The sequence below is a fragment of the Ricinus communis genome, chromosome 6 (genome assembly GCF_019578655.1).
Source record: "Ricinus communis isolate WT05 ecotype wild-type chromosome 6, ASM1957865v1, whole genome shotgun sequence".
Lineage (NCBI taxonomy): Eukaryota > Viridiplantae > Streptophyta > Magnoliopsida > Malpighiales > Euphorbiaceae > Ricinus > Ricinus communis.
The window spans coordinates 26,228,304-26,255,003 of NC_063261.1; the positions used below are offsets into that span (position 1 = coordinate 26,228,304).

Below are 26,700 nucleotides of genomic sequence, written 5' to 3' on the forward strand. Positions count from 1 at the left end.
ATATTTAATGTTTCAAAAGTATTAAATTAATACAGTACCACTAAAAAATTTAAATAAAATAAAGATTTATATTATTATAATAAACAACAAAAATCCAACCATATTCAATATGTATACCTTCACAAAAATAAGTTTAAATAATCTACTTTTTTTTCTTTAATACATATGATATACATAACAAAAATGAAAAACTAATAATAGGTTACATTGACAAATTGATCGGCGTTTTTTAATATGTTGTAGAAACATGAGAAAAAAATCAAATTAAGTACTTTTTGTGTTATATAACTAGTTACTTTGAATGATTTAATTGATGTTTGATTAATGCTTGGTTTACATTTTATTGATTTTCATATTTATGAATAATTGTTTTCAATTTTTTTTCTTGAAATGTTATTATTTTTCTTATGGGTCTCAATCTCCTTTTTTTCTTTCTTTTTTTATTTCTCTCACTGCAGTTCTCTTTATTATATAAAAGAAAAAATATCATTTTTTAATTTTTTTTAAATTTGTTGGATTTTGTCTTTTGTAAAAAGTTGGACTTTTTTAAAACTTTTTGTAAGAAATTATTTTGGTATATATATATATATATATATATATATATATATATATATGGAGTCTTCTAATTTTTGGACTCTATTTACGGTTCCGTTAAGAATTTTTATGCTAAATTTTACATTTCTTTTATTTATTTTAAGTCTTTATGCAATTAAATAATTTTGTTAATATTTGGTTATTGTTTGGTTGATGTTTGGTTGAATTTCAGATATATGAAGAAGTGTCTTTAATTTCCTTCCTTGAACTATTGTTTACCTGTTGAAGATAATCTAGAATATTAGAAATTAGTTTTTGTTGAAAAAAATTAAATTCTTGAACTATTATTTACATGTTGAAGAAGATCTAAAATATTAGAAATTAATTTTTTTAAGAATTATTTTTAGTATTTATACTTCTTTTTTTTGTGCTTGATTATGACTATTTTTTATTTATTTTGTTGATGCAAAAAATAATTAAAGATGAAAGAAAATCATAGTTATGATTGCAACTAAAAGTGGTTTACATCGATTTTCATGCTATTATATAAAAAAGCAAAACAATAACTATAGAGAAATTATAAAATAATATAGTTAATTCTATAATTAATTGAGAAAAGATTTTCAAGAAGAAAAGTAATAAAAAATATACCGATATATTAATCTTTATTTTAAAATATTTATTACTTTAATATATTTTATTTTAGAAAAAATATGAAAACATCAAAATAATTTGTGATAAATATAATTCTTATTTAATTTAAATTATGAAGATAAATGAGTGTAAAATATTTCGTAAATTAAAATATAATAAATAATTAAATTTATAAACGAAAAAGAAATGATTAGTTACATCACAGGCTATCATATTTTTCGAAAATAAAAAGTATGTCTATAATTGCTTCAAATATAATATTTTAATTTGAAAATGTATTTTTTTAATCTTAATTTAATAAATAAGTAGGTTATAGAAAGTACTCCTAAATAAATAAGTATCTTGATATCTTAAAGCTCTAAAATTGCCATGATGATACTTATAAATTATGTTTTTTATAGAAATTTCATCGGGTACTACTTTTTTTTATAAAATTATTTTTACGGTTAAAAAAGGTTTTCTTTACGATTTTTTTCAAATATTTGTGTTTATACTATTTTTTTAGAATTTCTTCAGAAAAGAGGATACCAATAATATATCTAAACTATACATAAAAAAAAAATTATATTATTGTGAAGTTAGTTTTTATTTTATGTCTTTTTTTATTTTTTCAGAATTTCGTTAGAAAAAAGATACTAAAAGTATACCTAAAAGATACGTAAAGTTTATTTATTGTTACTTGTATTATTATGAATTTTGTTTTCAGAATTTTGTTCAAAAAATATACTACAAATATACCTAAAAGATACCGAAAGAATTTTAACTTTAATTTGTATTATTGTAAATCCAATTTTTATTTTTTATTTTTTTATTTTTTAGAATTTTATTAAAAAAATATTAAATATATACCTAAAAGATACCTAAAATTTATTATTTTAACTTTTATTATTATGAATTTTCTTTTTCAAATCTCGTTGAAAAAAATATTAAGAGTATATATATAAGATACTGAGATAGTATCTTATATATATATTAGAGTGTAAATTTAATTTGTACTATTGTGAAATCAGTCAAATGAGATAAATTTATCATTTTTATTTTATATCTTTATATTTGGTATTCATAAATTGAATAATTTTATATATATTTTTATAGCAACTAATGTGTTTTAATGACATGAAAATGTGTGTTTAAACAAATATATCATAATATATAAAGAAATATATTAAATAAAATTTAAAATACATGTCAAAATAAAACTCTCCCCCACTTTTTCATACTTTTATAAAAAAAATTCTTTAATTTAAATCATCTAGTGGAGAAATCTCAAGAAATTACGAAAGAATACTGGTATGAACTCTAATGAATAAATACCTATAGTAGCTCCTTAGGGTTTACGAAGAACTTAATTGAGTGGTATATAAAGAGACTCATAGGTTATGCTGTCCGTATATCAAATCAATCTCAGTTTTTACTTTCCCCGTTAAGAATATTGACAAACAGCCATTTAACCATTTAAACAAAGTACAGTGATTTGATCGAGTCAAACACTAACCCATGTACTTTAGTTGATTGTTGAAGTTATTCCACAATAGTTAGCAATCAGACATCATGGTTTTGGAGGTACATATTCTAATCCATATTCCTTAATAATGTAATAGGATGTATATCCTATGTTCTAAAATATTTTCTAAAATAGGCAACTCAACTCTAGATGCTTTCTCTCCTTATTCTCAGGTAGTGAGTACTCTTTTAACAATTTTGGTGCTTACTTTAACGATTCACACTAGATAACTAAATCATCAATATGTCCATGCCCTTGACACATACATTTACAGGAGTTTGCATCATTATTTCAAGCTTGAGTAACCCCGACATGGATATAAAGGTCCAATAATAAGCAGGCAACTGCAGAGCTCACACTTTTAGACGAAGAAGAAGAACAATGAGAACTTACATGGCAGCTGCAGAGCTCACACTCTTAACCACCAGTCATACACAAAATTGTAATTGTTCAAAAAAGTATAAACCACTCTTCTCCCTTTTTCATATGGTACTCTGCTCCTATAACTGCAAATCATTTTTTATAACCATGGCCAATCAAAGCTGTAGCCTTGAAATTGGCAGCACAATCACACAAAACAAAACTCATAGAATCCCCAACACCATTCTCTCAATTGCTATTACATGCACCCCGGACCACTTTCCACTGTGGTCGGAATGCAACAGTTCCTGCTTCTTTTCTTTCTTTTTTATTTATTTATTTATTTTATAATTATGATACAATAAATTATAAAATTAATATTATATTAAATAAATTTTTCATACTTATAAAAATTAATTTCTAACTGTGTATTATACGACTGTCTTAATTATTATTTTTTAAATAATAGTATAAATTGAGTTTATAAATAAAATTAAATAAGATTTTTAATATTTTATCATTATTTATAAATTTTTAAAAATAATAATAAGTTAAATATTATTTAATGTCATTCATAACGTATCATAAAAATTATATATTCAATAATTTTATATATATTTATAGAAATTTATTCACGTATCATTCAATTTTCATAGTTTTTTTAATTATAAATAATGATTAAAATAATTATTTTCTCATTCTTCATTTTAATTCAATTCAATTTGATTCATTCTAATTTTATAATTATTTGAATTATATATATATTCATTCAAATTATTTTACATGCATCGTCGTTGTTTTGAAGATTTTTCTTTTAACATGTGTAATTATTTTTGATACGTAGAATTTTTATTTTTTAATTATGACAATATAAATTTAAAAATTTAATAAGTTTTCTTATATATTCATAAAAACTAGTTGTTTATCCACCTGTTGTACGGCTATCGTAATTATTTTGATTATAACTAATAATATAAATTGAGTTTATATATAAAATTAAATAGAATTTTTAATATTTTATAATTATTTAAAATATTTAAAAATAATAATAAATTAAATATTTTCAATGTCTTTGTTATTTTTATATTTAAAGATTTTTGATATAATAATTAAAAATAATAAATTAATTAATAGAAAAAACTAAAAAATTATATATAAACCTAAACTTTAGATGTCAATAATAAGTATACGTGTCAAAATAAAAATCATACGTGCCAAAATATAGTAACACATGTCAAAAAGAATTTATTAGACCATGTAAATATTAATTTTTTTCATTTATATATATATTAAAAATGAATTTTCTATATAAATAATGTTTATTAGATGTAATATTCTATAATAACAAGTTCTTTTTGTATTTAGATATTCATTATCTATGAACTTAATATTTATTGCAGTTAATGTTTATGTTCATTTTGTTTCAGATATTATTCATTAGTGTTAATATTAATATTTATTATCTAACACTATAATATTCATTATCTGCATATATAATGTTCATCAATATTCTCAAATGAAAATATTGATTATTTTTAAAAAAATTCATTATTTTTGTGATGCATATTGAAATACTTTTTGTAATTGATATAAATATTCATCATTTATAGACATAGTATTTATTAGTTTGCTAATGAATATTCATCATTAATAAAAATTATATTCATTTGATTCATCCAAATGGGTATGTATAATATAGATATAATTAAAATCATTCTTACATAGTTAGTAAATAGAAAAAATGTCAAGCTAAAGTTATACTAACAATATTTATATCATAGTATATATATCTTTTTAATAAAATTAAGTTAACAAACGATTAACATTTAAAAGTTTAAACAATGAACATTTAACGTTTAAACAATCAACATTTAATACATGTTTAATGAGTATAAGTTAATAAACATTTAATAGAAATTTAACGAACATAACTTTTTTTAAATGGACGTCAGCGTGATGCACGTCCGTATCAACATCCGACACGTGTCAGCATCTAACACACGTTGCATCAGCATCTAATTCACGTGTATATCCACCAATTCTTATAATATGTACTTCGGTCTATGATTCTATATGTACCGGAGTCCATAAACACGCGGAGGGAGGGAAAAGTAAAACACATGTTTGAATTGTCATAATACTCATGACTTCTTTTTAAACTAGACTATGTCTCCACTTTTCACTTTTTTTAAAATTGTATGGCTTTTAAATTTTTTAAATTATAATAAAATTAATTTATAAAAATTAATATTATATTGAGAATTATATATTAAATAAATTTTTATATATTTTTATAAAAATTAGTTGTTTATTTGCGTATTATACAACTGTTGTATTTATTTTATTGTCACTTTTAAAGATTTTTGATTTGACATATGTATTTTATTTTTAACACATGAGATTTTTATTTTTTATATTATAATAAATAAATTTAAAAATGATGTTATATTAAAAATAATATTTTGAATAAATATTTTATATATTTATGAAAGTTAGTTGTTTATCCATCTGTTTGAATATAAATTAAATATATATATATATATATATATATATATATAATTAAATAAATATTTTAATATTTTATAATTATTTAAAATATTTAAAAATAAATTAAATATTTTTAACGTCTTTATTAGTTTTTTTACATTTTAAAATTTTATTAATTTAATAATATAAAAATAATAAATAAGTTAATAGGAGAAACTATAAAATTATTCATAAACTTGAATTCTATTTATCAATAATAAGTATACATGTCAAAATTAAAAATTATATGTTTCAGAATATAGTAACACATTAAAAAAAAATATATTAGACCATAAACATATTAATATTTTTTATTCATTACATGTACTAAAATGACATTTCCTATATGTATAATGTGCATTAGATGTAATATTTCATAATAATTAATTTTCTTTATATTGAAATATTCATTATATGTTAACTTAATATTTATTGTAGTTAATATTCATATTCATTTTGTTTGATATATTATTCATCAATGTTAATATTAATTTTTATTATTTGGTACTGCAATGTTCATTGTTTCTATATATAATGTTTATCAATATTCTCAAATAAAAATATTGATTGTTTATGAAATATTTTATTATTTTTTAATATATACTGAAAAAAAATTATGATTGGTATAAACATTTATCATTTATAGGTATAATATTCATTAGTTTATCAATAAATATTCATCGTTGATAAAAATATATCAATAATTCATTCAAATAAACATATATAATATATACATAACATAAAGATCGTTGTTAAACATAGTTGGTAAATAAAAAAAGAATATCAAGATAAAGTTATATTACAAATATTTATATTATAGAACTCATATCTTTTTAACAAAATTAAATTAACAAACATCAAAAATTTTACATTTAAACAATAAACATTCAACATATATAATTAATGAATATAAAATAATAAATATTAATATAAAATTAGTAAATATAAATTATATTCTTAAAAAAATAATTACATTAGGTAAATTTTTTTATAAATAAAATAGCGTGAATTCACAAAGCTACGTGGACATAGTCGGTGCTGTAATTTACGCCATTCCCTCCAACCGCCATTGTTATCCGAGGGTGCTAATGCTGAATTAAATTAGGCCCAACTTAATTGCATGGCCAAGCCCATAAAATCTGGTTGGAGATTACGTGCGTGAATATGGCCGAAAAGTCATTTATGCAAACTTGTGCACATGCATGTATTTTTGGGAACGAAACTTCACATCACTTTGCGGCTCTTCTTTTTCCCGTCAACTAAAAGGCAAAGAAGGACGTCACCATGCAGGTTTTCCTTGGCTGTATAAATTCTTATTTAGCTCTAGCGTGAGACCGCCACAAATTTATGTCCGCAGCATCAATTTCAGTGTTATACGAAGGGGACTCAATTAATTTATTTATTGAGTTATTATATTTTATTTTCACTTTAATTATTGAGCTTTTTATTTATTTATTGAGTTATTATATTTTATTTTCACTTTAGTTAAAGATTCAATAGCTTTTAATTAAAGTAAAAATTGATAAAAGTTAAAAAGTTCAATAAAATAAAATTAAAAAACTAAAAACTTAATAAACGCATTTTCCTCCTATAAACGGCATTGAATTTGCTCCTTATTTGGCATGTGTGAGAAGGTCAGGTTCTGAAGGTAATATAGCTTGTAGGGTCCTTCGCCAAATGTTCTTTCTCGTTTACTAACTTTTTATGCATTTTGGATATATTTATATTAAAGAGCTCCAGCAATTTTCATATTTATCTTTTATCACCATTTTTTGTTTACCTTAGATGTGAGCCTATGTCGAATAGTACACTCTTATTGTTTATTTTGCATAAAAAAATCATTAGATTTTAAATAAATATTTAACTAATCGTTATCCATGTGTTGTATGATAATTGTTATAATTTTAATTATAAATTTAAATTTATCAATAAAATCTTAGTATTTTTATAATATTTTAAAAAATTACAGCAAATTAAATATTTTTAAATATTATTTTTAATATTTTAGTATTTCTTATTAATGTAATAATGTAAAAGTTATTTTAAGAATATTTATTAATTGATTTTAGTATTATATAATTGATATTATTACTTTTTAAGCTTAGAAATTATTATATAAATAAAAATTAATTTATTAATACAATATTTAATTTAAAATATTATATTTTAAAATTAAAATTATTATCTAAATAGAAAAGTAATATATTTATTAATATAATATTAAAATATAATTAATATTGTTGATGATTCCAATACTATTAGATTAAATCTAGGAATCATGTTACCCATATTCTTGCTCAATCATCTACTTCTATGATAAATTTTGTTATTTGATAATCCTTTTTATTTCTTCTATCAATTTTATTAGTTAATAGTTCTTAATAAAGGTTGATTAACTTTGTTAGGAGAAGGTGTATTTGTACCCTAATATCTACTCTGTAGAATACATTTGCCCTTAAGTCAATTATCATGTAAAATGTCTTTTTCTTGTTATTTTGGCCCCCATATTCACTTCTGTTGCGTTATTTTACTTTACTTCTTATTTTTGTTTTGTCTTTCCATTTAAATTTTACAAGCTTAAAAACATTCAATCTATAATTTTTTTTCTTACATCTTTCTTCTAATTATGGACTATCAAATTCACACACACACATATATATATATACCTAACCTCTCTAAATTCCTGCTTTTTCAAATGCAGCAGTTTAAATCCTCTATTCTCCATTGCAATAGAAATGGGATAAATTGCCCTCTTAGTACTAAATTTTTGGATCTAATTATCCAATTGGTACCAATATTTTTTTTTTCTTTTCAATTACCAATACTTCTATTTCTACTTCAATTTAGGGTATCTATCAACTTTTTCAGCATATTTTTAATGATGTGTCTATTAGAAATAAATTATTCTTAATTGATACGCTATATGTCAATTCAATAATAACTAATCTCACTAAGTATGTGGGTCCATTTTTAAATTTTTTTCAAACTATATATATTTGAGGATGGATCCAGTATGCATAGTAAGATAAGTTATTAGAGAGGTAGTATTTTGATCTAGCGAATAACTAAGAATATTCGATCTCTGATGGCCACATTAGCAAAATTAGATCGAAAAAATTATAAATTTCCTAAATTCAAATAGAAATAAAAGTACCGGTACAGAAAAAAAATCTAAGATATTAATACCAATTGGATATAAAGTCAAAACATTTGATACCAACAAAATAATTTATCATCAATTTCCCTTCTTTTGTACACATATGCAAATTTTCTTCATTTATATCTTAAAGAAAAGCCTAGAAATGATGGAAATTAGTGTGAGATATTGCACAAACAAAAAATAACAAGGAAATTGACAAGTTATTGCTCCATTTTATTAATGTGGATAGTTTTTATTTTGGTTGTCTTTGTTGGATTTTTTATATTCATAACCCTTTTGGTTTTGTTTTGTATTGTGATAAATAACAGATTGAAAACACATGTCGATTGGAATTAGTTTAGTTTGGTTGCGGTTTCAACAAAAAAATTCACTGGATCTCTAGTTTTATTAGGGAGGTTGAGATACAAATTAAAAAATGATTAAAATGATGAATAGGAAGGATTTTGATGGACATTAGGAATTTCTTTCTTGCTTACTTTTCTTTATTTTTCTACTTTAATATACATATATATATATATTTCTTTTCTTTTTAAAACTAACCCTTCTATAGGGTTTTTCTTTTTGAACTTTACATCGCTAAAACCTATTTAGGCGTGTTTTTTCTAAACCTAGCATAAGTGAACCAAGAGCCAACCTAGTCTGGCCAAGAATTTAAGTGAAGCTTCTGTCAATTAGCTCAGACTAGGCAAGTTCAAGAGTAAGGGTTGCATCAGGTACACCTTGGGAGGCCAAAATTGCAGTGGAGACTCATTTTTAAGAGGCATATATAAGGCACACAATATGCGGTAAGAAATAACTTTAAGTGAAGTTGTATCTCCACCAAAGCTTGCAAGTCTCTCAACCCATTACTTCGGCAAAACTTCCCCTAAATTTCTGCAATAGTTAAAACTTCCCCTAAATTTCTGCAATAGTTAAGGAAGCTAACCTAGATCGAAGGAAAACTAAACTTAAGCTCTGATACTAACTTTGTCACGACTCGATATGTGGGTCCGTGACCGACACTAGAGAATAGGTAGGCATAAGAACACCGAATCCCGTAGCAAACCAATAATTCGAATAAAAAAACTAATAAAATATCATTAATCATAACTGACATATGCCATAAATAATTCTACTAGTCTTTATAACATCTCACGTCCATCAGGGACCAGAATAATCACAACAAGTTTAAAAGTACTCTATTGCCGAAGGTTTAGAGTATAAAATAACTTAAAATATGGAAGTACAAATTATTTACAAAAAAAAGCTCGATGAAGAAGAAGTGAATTTGTCACAATGCATGTGGTCTGGGAGTAAGTTAAAATCAAATAATCTTATGACTATTTCAGTCTTCTCAGAAAAATAATAATTATTACATCAGTATAACATGCCATGTACATCAAATACGAGTCATACTATAATCATACCATAAACTTAAAAATAAAATACATTTTAACACTTGTGGGACGAGTGGTTCAGTATAACCCTAACATCAATTACTAGCAGCCTTTCGCCTCTCTTAATTCCAATAAGTCTGGCACCTAGAGAGCGAAACTCGACTAGGGTCCTTACATCCAGCCTGAACGCTTGATTCCTAACTAAGCCGGCGCCTAGAGAGCATTGCTCGACCAGGAACCTTTCTCCGGCAGTCAACTTTTACAGCCTAGAGAGTTATATTCGACTAGGGAAAAAATCCATAATAACTTTATTACTTGTCTTTAATCATCATCGGTGCGCACACGGTCCTGATGTAACCCATCAGGTGACATGTTCTACAGTCTCATCCCAATATCATAATCAACTCATATATAATAATCATAGTCTAACATAATCATTCAACACATACCGAAATAAAGATTTAGAAAATCGGAAAAAACAAACATGAAATTTGTGTGTAGAAATAATAATGGTGATTGTATTAATATAACATTAAGTATGATATCAAACTAACAATATAATATTACTGATAATAATATTAAAATTATTCTCAATAATTTATAATTAAATGAAATTATTATAATGCGATACTGATAATTATATTAAACATAATTTCTAAAGCATCGTATTAAATTTAGACTTAACAATAGTACAAAGATTATGTGACTTTAACTCACAGTTTTGACGCGCTCCGCAGTTCGCTCCTATGCCTCGGGTGGAGTTGGTGGGAAGGATTGATTATCTATTCACGAAAACACTCAATTAATAGACATTCTTAAATTTTCCCTACGCCTAGACCCTTAGATTAGACTATCTAAAATTAATTTAGACTCGAGAAATCTGTTGAAAATTCTGCAGAACTTCCCCTAAATTACGAGCATTTACCACCCGTAAAATGGGTCCATAACCTGCCAAAGACACAAAAAATATACTATTACTCGGGCTACAAGAACTGCATTATTTTTCCCGACTCCGCACACACCACAACTCAATTAATTAAATTCAATAAATTTTTAAATTATTCATCATATGTAATTAATAGCCACAATATTTTTCTAAAATTACAACATAATTTTTAGAGTCTAAATAAAATTATACCGAGTCGAAATTGTAATATTTCGGGCGTATGGAAAACATCGGGGTCTAAAAGCCGGTCCTGTCAACGGTGTTGGAATTCGAATCTAGAAGTGATGCAACCAAAGATGCATCTAAGTCAACTAGCATGGATCCACTAGCCTATGGAGGACCGATGACACGAGCAAGGAGTAAAAGGTTCAAGCAAGCCTAAGTTGGATATTTCAAGCTAGCTCCATTCAACTTTTCACTAAAATAGGCTATTGGCTTCCCATCTTGCATTAAAACAGCTCCAATACCTACACCAGAAGCATCACAATCAATTTCAAAAGTTTTGGAAAAATCCGGAAGTGAAAGAATGGGAGATGAAGTAAGTTTGTCCTTTTGCATATTAAATTCGTTTTCTTGTTGTTCTCCCCAATGAAACTTCACGTTCTTCTTTACAAGCTCGTTAAGTGGTGCGGCAAGGGTACTGAAGTCCTTGACAAACCTCCTATAGAAGCTTGCAAGCCCATGAAAGCTCCTCACATCACTAACATTCTTTGGTGTTGGCCACTCCTTAATTGCTTTTACCTTATCTTCATCGACCTGAATTCCATTTTTACTAACAACAAAACCAAGAAACACAAGTTTGTTTGTGCAAAAATCACACTTATTGGTAAGGGTGCTTCCTCTTAAATAGGGAGAGCGTTTATCAGTTTGATTTTCTCACCATTACTTATCTTGGTGTTTGAACGTATCCGGTTCGAGTTCGTATCAAGAAGCGCCTACGCGAAGCTCGAGTTGCGGGGAGTCCGGAAGTACAAGAATTCTTGCCGGAAAGTGGCCGAAAGGCGCCGGATCGGGACCTGAAAGGCTGCACTGGTGACGCTTCCCGAGGCTGTCGGTGGGGATTTTTGCAGCAAGGGAGGTCGTTCCTGGGGTTTTCGCGGGTGGAAAGTCTGAATCCAGCGTCGGATCGCCAAAAGCACACCGGCAGGAGACCGATCCGACAATGGCAGCCTCTTCACTCTTGATGACGTCGGCAAAAAGGAGGAAGAGGAGGAGGGAGCTGCGGCGGCAACGAGCGCATGAGAGAGGGGAGGGAGGCGGAGAGGAAATAGGGAAGGAAAAGAGGAGGGAGAGGGAGGAAAGGAAGAATGAAGGAAAGGAAAGGGAAGAGGGAAAGAGAGGAGAGAAAGGAAAGAAAAAGAGAGAAAAAAATTTCTTTTATATATATATAATAATAATAATAATAATAATTATTATTATTACTTTTTTTTAGAAAACTACACATTCCGCAGTAGAGTACTTTTAAGTTTATTATAAATATTTTGGTTCCTGATGGACGTGGGATATTATAAAGACCAGTTAAAGTTATTTATGACATGTCAGTCATGATTAATAATATTTTATTAGTTTTTTTATTCGAATTATTGGTCTGTAAGGCTTATTATGGGATTCGTTGGTCTTAACGCTACCCATTCTCTAGTGCGGGTCACGGATCTACATATCGGGTCGTGACATTGAACTAGAAACAATAAAATCTTAATTGAAACTCTAAACTAAAATATTCCTAATTAAACTAAAATTCTAAGCAATTAATAATATTTATTTAGCTAAAAAATTCATTAAAAGTCATTTCAAATATACGTAATAATTACATCCATCAATTATTAGAGTTATTTTTATTTATTTATGTTCTTTTATGATTAGAATGGTTTTTTGTGTGGATGATTGCATGTTATAATATTATTTGGAATTGAATATGATAATAAGAACTTCTTGAAAATTGAATATGATAATATGAACATGTAGGGCTTTAATTATTTTATTTTCTTCAATTATTAGTAACATGATTAAGATGTTAGATTAGATATGTAAATCTTTAATGATTTGATAGTTTAATATTTTAGAAATTACATGATCAAAATTTTATATTAAGCCATTTCTTGCTTACTGCTAGTCTAGGTATTTTAGGGTTTGCATATTCTGTTTAAGGTTTTCTTAGTTGATTTTATGTTCTTTTTATATTTCATATTTAATTTTACACGTTTTAATTGATTTCACATTTCCTGTGCATGTGTAATTGACTCCAGGGCATCGGGTCTAGGAAAGAACCGTCAAAAGTCACCTGCCAAAGCCCTAGAGTTGATCGGCTCTGTGTAGAGCCGATTCGGTTCATCATTGTTGATTGGCTCTGCACCCTAAAACCCACGACCATTTATGAATTTTAGACGTTTTTGTTAAGTTATTTATGTTTTGTACTTAGTTTTAGATTTATTTCCTTTTTCAATTATAGGTAAATTGTAATAGCTAGATTTATTTCCTGCACCTTATTTTGCTTATTGTATGATTAAATAAGTGTTGTGTGATTAATTAACTAAAATGGGCCATATATACTCAAGTCTTCAAATTGACTTGGCATGAAAACTGTAGTCTATTAACTTAATTAAGATGGTAATTGGGCTTTAATATAAAATCATATAGACTTAATGGGTATTTCTATGCTTAGTTAGGTTAAAATTGGATCATATTAGATTTAAGGTCACTAAATTGGGCCTCTCCATAAAAAGTAGTTAATTAGGCTTAACATGCTTTCTTATTAAAATATAACTTGTAATTGGGCTAGACTATATGGGGTTTTATACATAATTAACTAGTAAATTAGATTAATAACTTTAAATATTGGGCTTGGCTTTAATAAAAAGGGTTAGACATTCAGTGGACCTCACTTACTGTAGTGTTGGATGTATAAAAATATTATGCTGCATTTATAAGGAATAACTCGTTAAATACTAAAACTAAAGACAAATATACATAAAACAGAAAGTTGGCTTCAAAGAAACACCACTAATTAGTAAAATTATTCCGGTCACCCAAGTGGCGACTCCCATCTACACGCTAATCTTTGTGACTAGTTAGCATGTTCTTGATTAGATTGAAAAGTCTTGTCGTGCCGTAGTCACTAAAGACACTTGGGTAGGTTCCAACCTCAGGACAAGTGAATGAGATCCAATCAATGCATGACTTAGATGGTCTTATAGGAGGTATAAATGCCTAAAGAACTGTTTTCTAGAATTCAAATCTAGATCCTTATAGCTTGGTGAAAGCACTTCTACTACTACGTGGTTGAAAAAAATCCGATTATACTAACTTGTCATGGAAAATATTAATGCATTTAATAATTTCAAATTATTCTTAGAAAAAAGTGATTTTTCATTTAGATTTAATTTCAATGTAATTATTTTTTAACCTAGGTGACTTCTTCTTCTCATTCGATGAGACTTATGCAAGTGTTTATGATGTTCATGGATGAAAATGATTTCATCTTAGTAAAGAGGCAAGGCAAAGCAAAGCATATTTTTACTATACATATATTAAGAGAGTATCATCTCAAGAGTGTTAATGCATATCAATGGTTGAACTCGAGATTTCAATTAAACTAGAATAAATATTTATCGTATCATCTACATGGTCTTAGGTCAAAACAGAATATATCTACTAAACTGTGTTCTCCGATTCTTGATAGATCTAGACTATGGAGTGAATAAACGATGAAAAACTAAAAAAAATGAAATTAGTCAATTGGCTTCTCAACGATATTTGAAGATAAACCACAAAAACCATTATTTTAAAAGAATTTAGTAAAGATGAAATTAGTTAAGATGCTCTTGAGTTGTAACTCATCTATTTATACTTGTACCCAATTAATTTTAGTGATCGAATGATATTTTATTTTTGATATGAACACTATTTGATTTAAAGTATTTTTATTTATAAAATTTCTTTTGATGATAAAACTATTCTACTAATTGAAAAAAAAAAAAAAGGAATTTGTTTCTTCTTTTACATTGTGATTTTTTGGTGGACTATGAAGTTATTTTGTTAACCGGATGGAAAGAGAATTATTTTGCATGAAAAGGAACTTCATTATTGCTCATTGATTTTAGATGACTTTTTTTAATTATGAATTTTATAATAATTTTAATAAAAGTGGAAAATTAAAAAAATTTATAAAAAAATTAAACTGTAAGATAAATGATTTGGTGTACATTCGTACCGCTGTTATGAATATTTTGAATTATTAAATTTATTAAATTTATTTATAATCATTGGATAAAAACTAGTTAAAGAGATAATAAGTTACTTTTTTTAGCGGTCATAGACAATATAAGTGAGAAATTCAATAATATTAATATTTTATTCTATTAATTATATAATTTTTTAAAAAATATCATTTTTGTTAAGGATAAAGTTTTTATAATAATGGTGTACGACACCAAAAAAATAATCCCAAAAAGTAAAACATATTTTTGAACTTAATTCCAGTATTGGAGTTGATTAACAAATAGAATTAAGCAACAAATTACTAAAAACTGTTAGGTGTTGATTATGAAAAACTTATTGATGGTAAAACAATAAAATCTTTTAAACTTGACTATAAAGAAACATTTTTTTTTTATATGATTCCCCCTAAATTATTTATAAAGTATTAGGTTAATAGTGTCAAAATTACTTTTGGGAAGTATTTCAAGAAGAAAATAAGATCGGAAAACTCAAACTTCAATAATTTATATACATATTAATTTTTGAGACTTAAATTTTTTTCGATATGTATGTTTAATTTTTAATACATAAGACTTTTATTTTGATATGTTTACTTATTTTGACACATGGAATTCAAACTTATATAAACTTTTATGGTCTTTTCTATTAATTTATTAATTAATAAGTTACATTCCTAATTAAATACTAATTCTAATTTTAAGAAATAACATATTAATAATAAATTAGTTTTCTAATTAAATAATAATTATTTTAAAAAGTAGCATATAAATTATATTTTAATATTATATTAACTAGTAAATTATTTTTCTAATTAAATAATGATTCTTATTATAAAAAATATATTTTTAAATATTATATTCATTGTAAATTAATTTTAATTGTATAATAATTTTTAATTCTAAAAATAATAATATTAAATATATTGATACTATTAATTTATGTAATATTAGGATAAATTAATGAATACGTTTAGAAATAAATTTTTATATTATTACAATAATAAAAAATTTAAAATTTTAAAAATAATTAAAAATATCTAAAAAATAATTTGTTATTATTTTTTAAAATATTATAAATTAATATTAAATATTAAAATTATAATTAAGATAATAATAATAATCGTATAACCTACTAATAAAGGATTAGTTAATTAAAAAAATTTACTTAGCAGCAAGATTGTATCACCGCAATTTTTAAAAATCTAAAATTGACTAAATAGTTGAAGATTGGGGCAACTTATTTTGCAGCCTCATATTACATTTTTATTTTCATTCACCAACGACCAACTATTCCTTTTGTTTTTCTTTCGTTTCTGTACAACGAAAAAGTATCATGGAAGGGACCCATTACATTGACAAACTGACTCAACCGACTCGAACCAGACAGCAATAAATCGGATACATTGTATAAATTGACCATGGAAAAGCCGGCCGCCGATTCCCAACTTTCCCAAATCAATAATCCCAGTTTTCCAAAACCCTTACCATACTTTCAAGAGTTCTTCTTTTGGTTTAATACACTGTTGAGTCGCACAATACCCTTCTAGTCAGTCCTCTCTTAACGAGAGTCTTGTCTCTTTCTTCGCTTTTCAATATTGTACTCTTGGCTGTATAGTTATTCATAAAATACCCAGCCTTTTGATTTCCTTGATGAGGTAGATAGTTTTGTCCTTTTAGCGAGAAAGCTTGCCGTTCAATTGGGTGGCATATGGAGGAAGAGCTGATTGGAGTGAACTGAGTAAGATTCAATTTTTCTTTATTTAATGTTATTAATGGGTTTGAAAATGGGTAGGAGTTAATTTGACTTCTGAGCTGTTTTTGTTGATGTTTATTTGGGGTTCGGTTGTTATAAATGAAGAAGAGATGGGTTATTATTGAAAGCTTTAGTGAAAAAGCTCTCTTTTAGGACTATTTGCACTGCCTTTTTATTGATTTTAATGGTGAATATGGAGCCTAGATTGCTTGTAATTTGCCCTAATTTGTTAGCAAGGTAGACTGTGAGATAGGCAGATCTAAGTATGTGGATCAGAAGTCTTTTTTTGTACCTCACGCTCCATCCTAATTCTGTTTATTGATCGTTTGAGATAATTGGGTATTGAAATGGTAATAAATCCAAGAACTGCAAGAATTGTAAAAATGATTTCCTTTATTAGGTTATGTATCTGGAAATTCGTACTATGGACTCTTTCTCTTTTGTTTAAATTGAATTCTTCTTTGTTGAGTTTGTGTAATATTTTGTTTAGAATATGACTTGCTGATTTTATATTGATTGTCCTTTTATGATCAATCCTTGCTATGTTGGATTGGTTAGCTCCATTTTCGAAGCCTGGTTAATGTTGTTTGATGATTGCGTTAGTGATGGTTGGAGTGCATATATATGACTATATCTTTTGTTGCATGTTTTTGATCAGGGAAGTAGAGCCTGAGGTCATTCACTTTCGATTCAAATGGAATCTTGCAATTGCATTGACCCACCATGGCCAGCTGAGGAGTTATTGATGAAGTACCAATATATTTCAGATTTCTTCATTGCTCTTGCCTATTTTTCCATCCCTCTAGAGCTTATTTACTTTGTTAAGAAATCTGCAGTGTTTCCATATCGATGGGTGCTTGTGCAGTTTGGTGCTTTTATAGTTCTATGTGGGGCAACGCATCTTATTAACTTATGGACTTTTACTATGCACTCACGAACTGTGGCCATTGTAATGACCACGGCGAAAGTTTTGACTGCTGTGGTGTCATGTGCTACTGCACTTATGCTAGTACACATTATTCCTGATCTTTTGAGTGTTAAAACTAGAGAACTATTTTTGAAAAACAAAGCTGCAGAATTGGATAGGGAGATGGGTCTGATTCGTACACAGGAAGAAACAGGCCGGCATGTTAGGATGCTGACTCATGAAATCAGAAGCACACTTGATAGGCATACTATTCTAAAGACCACTCTTGTTGAACTAGGTAGGACCTTGGCATTGGAAGAGTGTGCCTTGTGGATGCCCACGCGGACTGGGTTGGAACTTCAACTTTCGTACACTCTTCGTCAGCAGAATCCTGTTGGATATACTGTACCTATCCAACTTCCTGTCATTAATCAAGTATTCAGTCGCAATCGTGCTGTTAAAATATCACCTAATTGTCCAGTTGCAAGAATACGGCCTTTTGCTGGAAAATATATCCCTGGGGAGGTGGTTGCTGTTCGTGTGCCACTTCTTCATCTCTCTAATTTCCAAATTAATGATTGGCCCGAGCTTTCTACCAAACGTTATGCTTTGATGGTTTTAATGCTTCCCTCAGATAGTGCAAGGCAGTGGCATGCTTATGAGTTGGAGCTCGTTGAAGTAGTTGCTGATCAGGTTTTAAATGGCCTTATTTATTATCTTGCAATTTATCATATTCATTTTCCTACTTTATTGAAAACGTAGATGAAATGCATGTATGCACTTTTTTGTTTGGCTATTTGAGTTATGTTATTTACTTGTCCATTAAAGGGTGATTGTTTGTAAGTTCAGTTTTGCAAAATGTTGGCTGCCTCCCAAGGTGGAACCAATCTAAAATTTGAAAAAAAAAAAAAAAAAAAGAAAGTAGTTTCTGATATGGCCAACACATTTTTCTTCTTTAGCACTACAATCTCATTTGTATCTTGCAAACAAATGGAGAAGACATTAAATAATGATGCACAAATAGTATCAGTTAGGAAAACTACACAAATAGTAGCAGTTAGGAAAACTAAGGGAGGAAATAATTAGGATTGGACTTGGTTAGAGAAGGATAACTGAACAGGGGGAGAAGGAGAACACATGAAGAGAGAGTGAAGGAAAGACGTAAGTGTAGTGACGGACGGCTATGGGTAGCTTATAGGTAGGGCACTGTCATATCCTTATCCAAACCCAAAAAGGTGTATGTCTACCCATATTTGCTTGGGTAACAAATATGAAACCCATCTTCATATTCTTAGTGTTTCATGGAACTTGTGTGTAATTCGTTATGCACATAGTCATAGTTACCAAAATACTTTAGAACAGTTGTGTAAATTAAGACATTGTACATAATTGCATTTATCTAAAACAATACATATTATATTTCAAGAAGGTATATAAAAGAATATAAATGATAAAACTATTAAAATACTGAAAGAAGAATTGAATAATTGAAAAGTTTGTCTAATTCTCTGAAAGAAACATATTAGATACATCATAATATATAAGTTCTACTACATAACTTGTAATGTTGCACATCTAACTTAAAAGAAAAAATGTTGAAAGTAGTTCGGTTAAGGTATACACTATCAGTACCTACGCAAACCCCATGCTTTGTTTCGAATGTAGGTTTTACTTGCACCCATTACCCAATCAGCTTGGGTATTACCCGGTTTGACCAGGTAGGGTTTGGATGGTACCCGTGGGTAAGGTACAGCTTTCATCCCTACATAAGAGAGAGAAATAAATTTAAGAGTCAAGGGAAGAAATGAGGGGAGATGATAAGAGTCAAGGGAAGAAATGAGGGGAGATGATGGGAAAAGAAGGCACAAGAAGGGGAAGAAATTGAGGAGAAAGTTCAACCATTAGTCAATTGTTGCTCCATCAATTGTCTAAATTGCAGAATGAAGGTGTTCTTGTGCAATCACTTAAACAACTGATCATTGTTGCATGTAACTTGTAAGCAGTATATAGTCAATTGCAGCTTAAGTGGTCCTCATCTAAAACGGAAGGAGAAGAGACCAATTACTATCTAATGAAGCAAATAATGACTCCCTATTTTTAGCTAATCTGTGATATTTGGTTTTCAAACCAGGTGGCTGTTGCTCTATCACATGCTGCTATCTTAGAAGAGTCGATGAGGGCAAGGGATCTTCTTATGGAGCAGAATGTTGCACTTGATCATGCAAGGAGAGAAGCAGAAACAGCTATCCGTGCTCGCAATGATTTCTTAGCGGTCATGAACCATGAGATGAGAACTCCCATGCATGCAATTATTGCACTTTCTTCCCTGCTGCAAGAAACTGAGCTGACACCTGAGCAGCGCCTGATGGTTGAGACAATTCTAAAGAGTAGTAATCTCTTGGCTACTCTAATTAATGATGTATTAGACCTTTCAAGGCTTGAAGATGGCAGCTTTCAGCTTGACATGGGAACTATTAATCTTCATGCTGTGTTCAGGGAGGTAGGGTTATATGATCCTGTAGAATTTCTCAAGTTCCATTGTGGACCTTATATTTTTCAAATGCTAAATCTGGGTTCATTATTACTGCTAAATGGCTGACCTATGTGCTTGTTTGCCCATTGCAGGTTCTTAACTTGATCAAACCTATTGCGTCTGTTAAAAAGTTGCCTATTACATTAACTTTGTCTCCAGATTTGCCAGAATACGCCATTGGTGATGAAAAACGCCTTATGCAGACAATATTAAATGTTGTTGGTAATGCTGTGAAGTTCTCAAAAGAAGGCAACATCTTAATCACTGCTTCTGTTGCGAAATTAGAGTCTTTAAAAGATCTTCGGCTTCCTGATTTTTTTCCAGTAACAAGCGATAATCACTTCTATTTGCGTGTACAGGTTGGTGGTTTGAATCTTAATAAATATTGTCTTAGGATTCCATTTTGTTACTTCTACAAATTTATATGTATGCCTGTTATCTTTTGGCATAGGTAAAAGATGAGGGACTAGGCGTAAATCCCCAAGATATCCCTAAATTATTTACCAAATTTGCACAAAGCCAATCTTTAGCAACCAGAAATTCCGGTGGCAGTGGACTTGGCCTTGCAATTTGTAAGAGGTACTGTATTTATCTCCTTTCTTAAAACAAAAAATAAAAATCATAGGTAGCTCTGTTTCAGTTTGTGGCAATACCATCAGTTTAAGTTGCCTTTTCTGTTTATTATTTTGTGTTTTTGCTTATCTACTAATTTTTTAAGACAGGTTTTGCACTCATTGGAAATTAATGAAAACGCAATGTGATATTTTTGTTCCTTATGCACACTTGCATGTTTAAAAGTTTGTGGAGATGCAAATGAAATTTATTATGTCTTTTGCACACTTGCAGATTTGTAAATCTTATGGAAGGACACATTTGGATTGAAAGCGAAGGTCTTGGCAAGGGCTGCACTGCAATCTTTGTTGTTAAACTTGGTGTTCTTGAGCGCTCAAACGAATCTAAGCTTCCTTTCATGTCAAAATTGCCAGCAAATCATGGACAGACAAATTTTTCTGGGCTCAAAGTTCTTGTGATGGATGATAACGGGTCAGTAACTTCGCAATCTTATATACCATATATCTCTAGCTCTTGAGGGGTTTAATCATAATTAGGCAATTATTAAGCTGGCTTCTCTATTTTTATTTTCTATGGCAATTGTGGGAAATGAGAAGGGAATGGAAAATCAGGGAGAAGTTTGAAATGGGATATGTGAATTATGGGAATACACTTTCTGGGTGTTTTAGGGGAATATTTTTCTGTTATATTACTGGCTTCTTGAGAATATATGAAAGCATCGGAGGCATATGTGCCCTGTTGGTCAGTGATCGATTAAAATAAAGGAGCTGGCTTGAGGAGAAGGAGAAAAGAGTGCAAGAAGCCTATCTACTTTACTGGCGTACTTTATGCTGTACAGAATTGACTTATATCCTGGGAACTTTAACAGACATGACTCCCAACTGATTTCTAGATCTGACATAAGACTTATTCTAAGAGGTCACATGGCCAGTGCAAAGTATGCGCTGCACACCTCTTAATTGAACATGCACATCCTATAAATAGAGTTGAACACCTTTGGGGTTTCCAAAATCCATTTCACCACTTCATTTGTTTCTTGTTGAGTTGAGTTTAGTTGGATATATAATCTATTTAAGGAAAAATTAATACCATAGATAAATGGATAACAATACATGACATGGAAGACATGAAAATCTCTAAAAAAAGTAGTACAGGATAATATAGACAGCATGACATTAGTGAATATCTATCTTAATATCTATCTACTATTTTTTTAGGATTTTAAATTAATATTTCTTTATCCCTAATCTTATTACTTCTTAGTTCAGTGATTTTATTTTAAATTTTATGTGCCCCTTCTCTCATTAAAAAAAATTTAATGAAACTTTGTGTTCCTTTTTTCTTGTTACAAAAAATATAATGAAACCAAAGTCAAAGAGTTTCATCTTTCGCGTATCATGTTTCGGACATCAATCTTGAAAAGTTGGTTTTTGGAGAATGAAGGGGAAATCAGGAAGAAAGACACTAAAATATGTTGCATATTCTCTTCTTTTTTTTTCTCTCTTTTATTCTCAGAATACTTTTCTTAAAATAAAAAAAAAAAAAATTGTTTTCTGTGTAACAAAATGTCTGGACGTGATACAAAATTATCTGTGCAGTGGTATCCTTTACAAGTACATAATAGAAAAATCAATAACAATGGTACAAAATGGAGTTGGAAATTGCCTCGAGTAATCAAAGGCAGCTTGAGCATGATTGCAATTTTATATATGCTTAATTTAAGAATGTCTTGAGAGCTACTTTAGTTAGGCTAGTTGGAGGAGCCTCCACAAAGGCCCCAAATGCATGTACTTAAGGAAAGTAGAGCCTCTTTGCTCACTGATTTGGCGTGGTAGCAGCTCATGTTTAGGTAAAATCAATATCTGTCTCCTTGCTGTGAATTTTGTGACTAAAGAACAAAAACTTTCCCCCAGATGGCAGAAGTTACTAGATAATGTTTTGATGTATAACTGCTGGGATTCTTATTGGTAGCTTGAATACAGCTAAGTGATGTTTATAAATTGGAAGATTTCACTGTATATGCAACATATTGGCATTGCATTTGCAGTTGAGCAAAATCTTCTTGTTATAAATGCAACTTAACACCAAAATTGTTTGTGGTTTGCAGGGTTAGCAGGATGGTAACCAAAGGACTTCTTGTGCACTTAGGATGTGATGTGACGACTGTGGGCTCAAGTGATGAGTGTTTAAGAGTAGTTTCTCAGGATCACAAGGTCGTATTTATGGATGTCTGCGTGCTTGATGGTTTTGAAGTTGCTATCCGCATGCATGAAAAATTTACAAAACGTCATGAAAGACCATTAATTGTAGCACTTACTGGAAACACAAACAAAGTGACAAAGGAAAACTGCATGAGGGTCGGCATGGATGGTGTAATACTGAAACCTGTCTCTGTTGAAAAGATGAGAGCTGTTTTATCTGATCTTTTGGAGCATCGGGTTCTATTTGAGGCCATGTAAGCCTTATGGATATAACACTGACTGGAAAGGAGGAATTCAAAGTCCTTGCAGTTGTTTGTTGTGTATAATACACCAGAGTATGGGAGCATTACAGTATAGATGGTGTGCTGGCAAAAATAACATGATTGCTAAAAGCCGGTCCGTATATATGTCCTTTTGTGCAACCAGTTACGAAATTCAGACGGAGCAAATAGTTCCAGGCTTGTGGAGTTCTGAGCATCCTTTGGTAATAAATCTGTTCAGTAAATTGTAAAACAGAATACCAGATTACCAGTTATGTAACCGGGACATAACAAAGGCTTGTGGAGATGCGAGTTTCCTTTGACAATGAATTTATTGTTGGTCAGCAAGCTGTGCAACAGAATGTTTCACATATGATGATCAAATATGGAACAGAGCTTTTACTTCTTGAATCCAAAATCTGTTTCTGCGAGACATATTTGATGTTTCTCTCTCTCTTTTCTCAATCTTTCCTTGTACAGCAACAAATCCGTTTTTCTCAAGGACCATGCTCGTCTGGGAAGTAATTTGCTTGATTTGCCTCTATAATATGTGTAGCGGTCTTTAAGGTATAGTATCTCTAATTATCAGGTTTCAGAAGAATTGCATTTGGGCTATTGTTTGTTGGATTGAAATTGTTCATCTTGAGAAACCTCTCGTTGTTTTTTCTGGTTACGAACCTTTCATGAAGTCCTCTATAGGGCAACTTAATCACCAAAAATTCGTAAGATCATTAGCCTAATCCAACTCGAGTTTCATCTTAAATTGAAATAAGTTGGATTTCATGGGGGTTCATATTTGTTTTTCTTGTTAGTATTCACCTCTATATGGACCATATTTATAATTAAATGTTATTTACTGTGTCCTGTTTATATATATATAGCTGTTTGAAGTGGGCGTTCTCAATATTCTAAGAGGCACCAATAATTTAGGGCGCATAGCAGAACCATACAAAACATAAGATACTTTCTCATTCTACACGGACCAAACATATGGTAATTCTGTTTCATTACAAAGATTGTTACAAAGGATTTTACAACGGGTACAAAAAAATTTCTTCAAGGTGAAAACGATGTGGGGATGATTATATCCCCAATGTTGTTGTGCCATGGGTCAGCCAAGTGAGTTGCCAAGTTCTCCAATGGTCCAGTGCCTGGGTATGCTGATTGTTGCACACAGATCCCAACAAATGCTAACAGTGCTAGCCGACCTACACATCAATTTTAGTGTTAGTATTTCGTTCAATTGTATAATCATGTTGGCCAAGATATTTATGGACAAGCTTTCAATCATTGAAATGGGAGTTATTGACATATAATCATGCGACACATATTAGGAATTTTATAGCTGACTTGAGGTTTCAAGAGATTAGACGTCTTACCATTCTTGATTTCCTTGACCTTGTATTCGTGGAACTTAGCAGGGTCCTTGGAGTAACCCAAGGGATCAAAAGCACCACCTGGGTACTTCTTCTTCTCAGGGTCTTTCTCCATGCTCCGTTGGTGCTCAACAAAGGCAATGGCTAAGAACTCAATCACCAAAATTGTAGGAAGGGTTCCCCACGGAACTGGTTGGCCTAAGTAAGTTGCTTGACCACCTGGAATTGCAGCCCACTCTTGTGCCTTCACCCAGTTGCCCAAACCCAAGGCCTCTGGTACTAGGATTCCAGGCTGCAAAATTGCATTCAGATCAATTCAACAAAGTTAAAGTTATCTCTGTAGAAACAAATCTACCAGCAACACTTCAACTCTTGAATTTTGACAAGAGTAAATCGTATCCGGAACTAGATCACTAGTTTGAACCCCGTCGGAAGTCAACTGGTAAAAATAAAAAGTTAAAAAGAGGATTACCACAGCGAGCATAGCCCATCTGCAGTGAATGAGTTCAGACTCCTTAAATCTTTCAAGATTCTCTGGAACCTCACCTAGCCGAAGAGGGTCGAATCCAAAGTCACTGAAACAAAAAGAAAACAAATGAAAACCCGTTGTTTAACATTTCTTTCCTTATAGCAGAAAGTGACACCAAGACTCATCAGTTACAGCTACTTACCCAGGAGCTGAGCCATCAAGATAAGGCGGGCGGGGCTGGCCAGGCATCCAATCAGCAGACATGGTGATACGTGAAGATGAGCCATTAACACAAGGAAGAGGAACAGAAGAAGCAAATTTGGACTTGGAAGAAGAAAGAAGAGAAGGGAAAGCAGTGGCAATGCCACAGCTCATCAATGTGTTAGTGGCCATTTTCTCAGTATCTGAATATTGGGTGGTAGCAGTAGCAGTAGCAGTAGCAAAAGCGTTAGCGGTGGAGAAGAATATGTGTGAGTTGAGGACAGCGAAGGATATAGTATACAAGTATGTGGGAAAAACATGCAAAATCTAAATGAGGATTGTAATTGGCTAAGGAAAACTTGCTTTGGATATGTTATTGGGCCACGTTGGATTTTTCAATCCAGTTTCTTGGTTATGTGTAATATCCAATTGTTGTGTGGTCGAGATTTTTAGTACCAGCTACAAATACAAATTTCATTTGTCTTTTTTTAAGGGGAAAAGAAAATCAACCAAGAAGAATAAAAATCAACGATTAGTTGGCTCCTGTTGTGAAATATGTGCGGGTATTGAGGATTGAGATGGGTTTTTACCAAGTTTAGACTTACGTGATGTTATTTATAAGAGTAATTACTATTTGTCCTCTGTATTTTTTATATTATATTATTTATTTTTTATAATTGAAAAATATAATTTTTTTATTTTATAATTTTATATTAAAGATTTTTTCATCAAAATTTTTAGTAGAAATTCGTTAATTATGTTTGGTTTTATACTATTTTATCCTTTAATTTCTTATATAATATATATATTATTTCTATATTTTATTTATTGTACTAAAACTCCCTTGCATTTTAAAAGTTAATGCAATTAAAAAACTAAATTGATAAAAAATAATTTAACTTTTGAATTTCTTGTTAAAGCTATAATTCTATTGTAACAAAATTAATAATAAGAATAAGATCTATTTTATTTTAATAATTTAAAGTTGAATTATATGAATCTTTAATATTTTGATTATGATAAGTATTTTTAAGATATTTAAATTTTACTAGAATTTAATTATGCTAAGAATTAGAATCGTTAAAGAATATCAGTTAATTATTTTTGTATAAACTCTAAAATAGGTTTCAACATAAAAGTGAGATAAGAG

At 29.3% G+C, this 26,700-nt stretch overlaps 2 protein-coding genes across 2 annotated transcripts; one reads left to right on the forward strand and one right to left on the reverse strand.

Moving 5' to 3' along the window:
• The first annotated feature begins 16,565 nt into the window (after positions 1 to 16,565).
• LOC8270734 (ethylene receptor) lies at positions 16,566 to 24,177 on the forward strand. The gene is made up of 7 exons (XM_002533206.4): positions 16,566 to 17,015; positions 17,689 to 18,630; positions 20,069 to 20,437; positions 20,563 to 20,829; positions 20,922 to 21,049; positions 21,317 to 21,514; positions 23,151 to 24,177. Exons 2-7 carry the CDS (start codon positions 17,725 to 17,727, stop codon positions 23,500 to 23,502), a joined length of 2,220 nt encoding a protein of 739 aa, XP_002533252.1. The 5' UTR covers positions 16,566 to 17,015; positions 17,689 to 17,724; the 3' UTR covers positions 23,503 to 24,177.
• Positions 24,178 to 24,451: 274 nt separating this feature from the next.
• On the reverse strand, positions 24,452 to 25,834 carry LOC8270733 (chlorophyll a-b binding protein 6, chloroplastic). Its single transcript, XM_002533205.4, has 4 exons — positions 25,552 to 25,834; positions 25,353 to 25,455; positions 24,884 to 25,172; positions 24,452 to 24,712 (listed from the first exon to the last, which is right to left on the reverse strand). The coding sequence occupies exons 1-4, from the start codon at positions 25,740 to 25,742 to the stop codon at positions 24,561 to 24,563; spliced, it is 735 nt and encodes a 244-aa protein (XP_002533251.1). The 5' UTR covers positions 25,743 to 25,834; the 3' UTR covers positions 24,452 to 24,560.
• Positions 25,835 to 26,700: the final 866 nt, after the last annotated feature.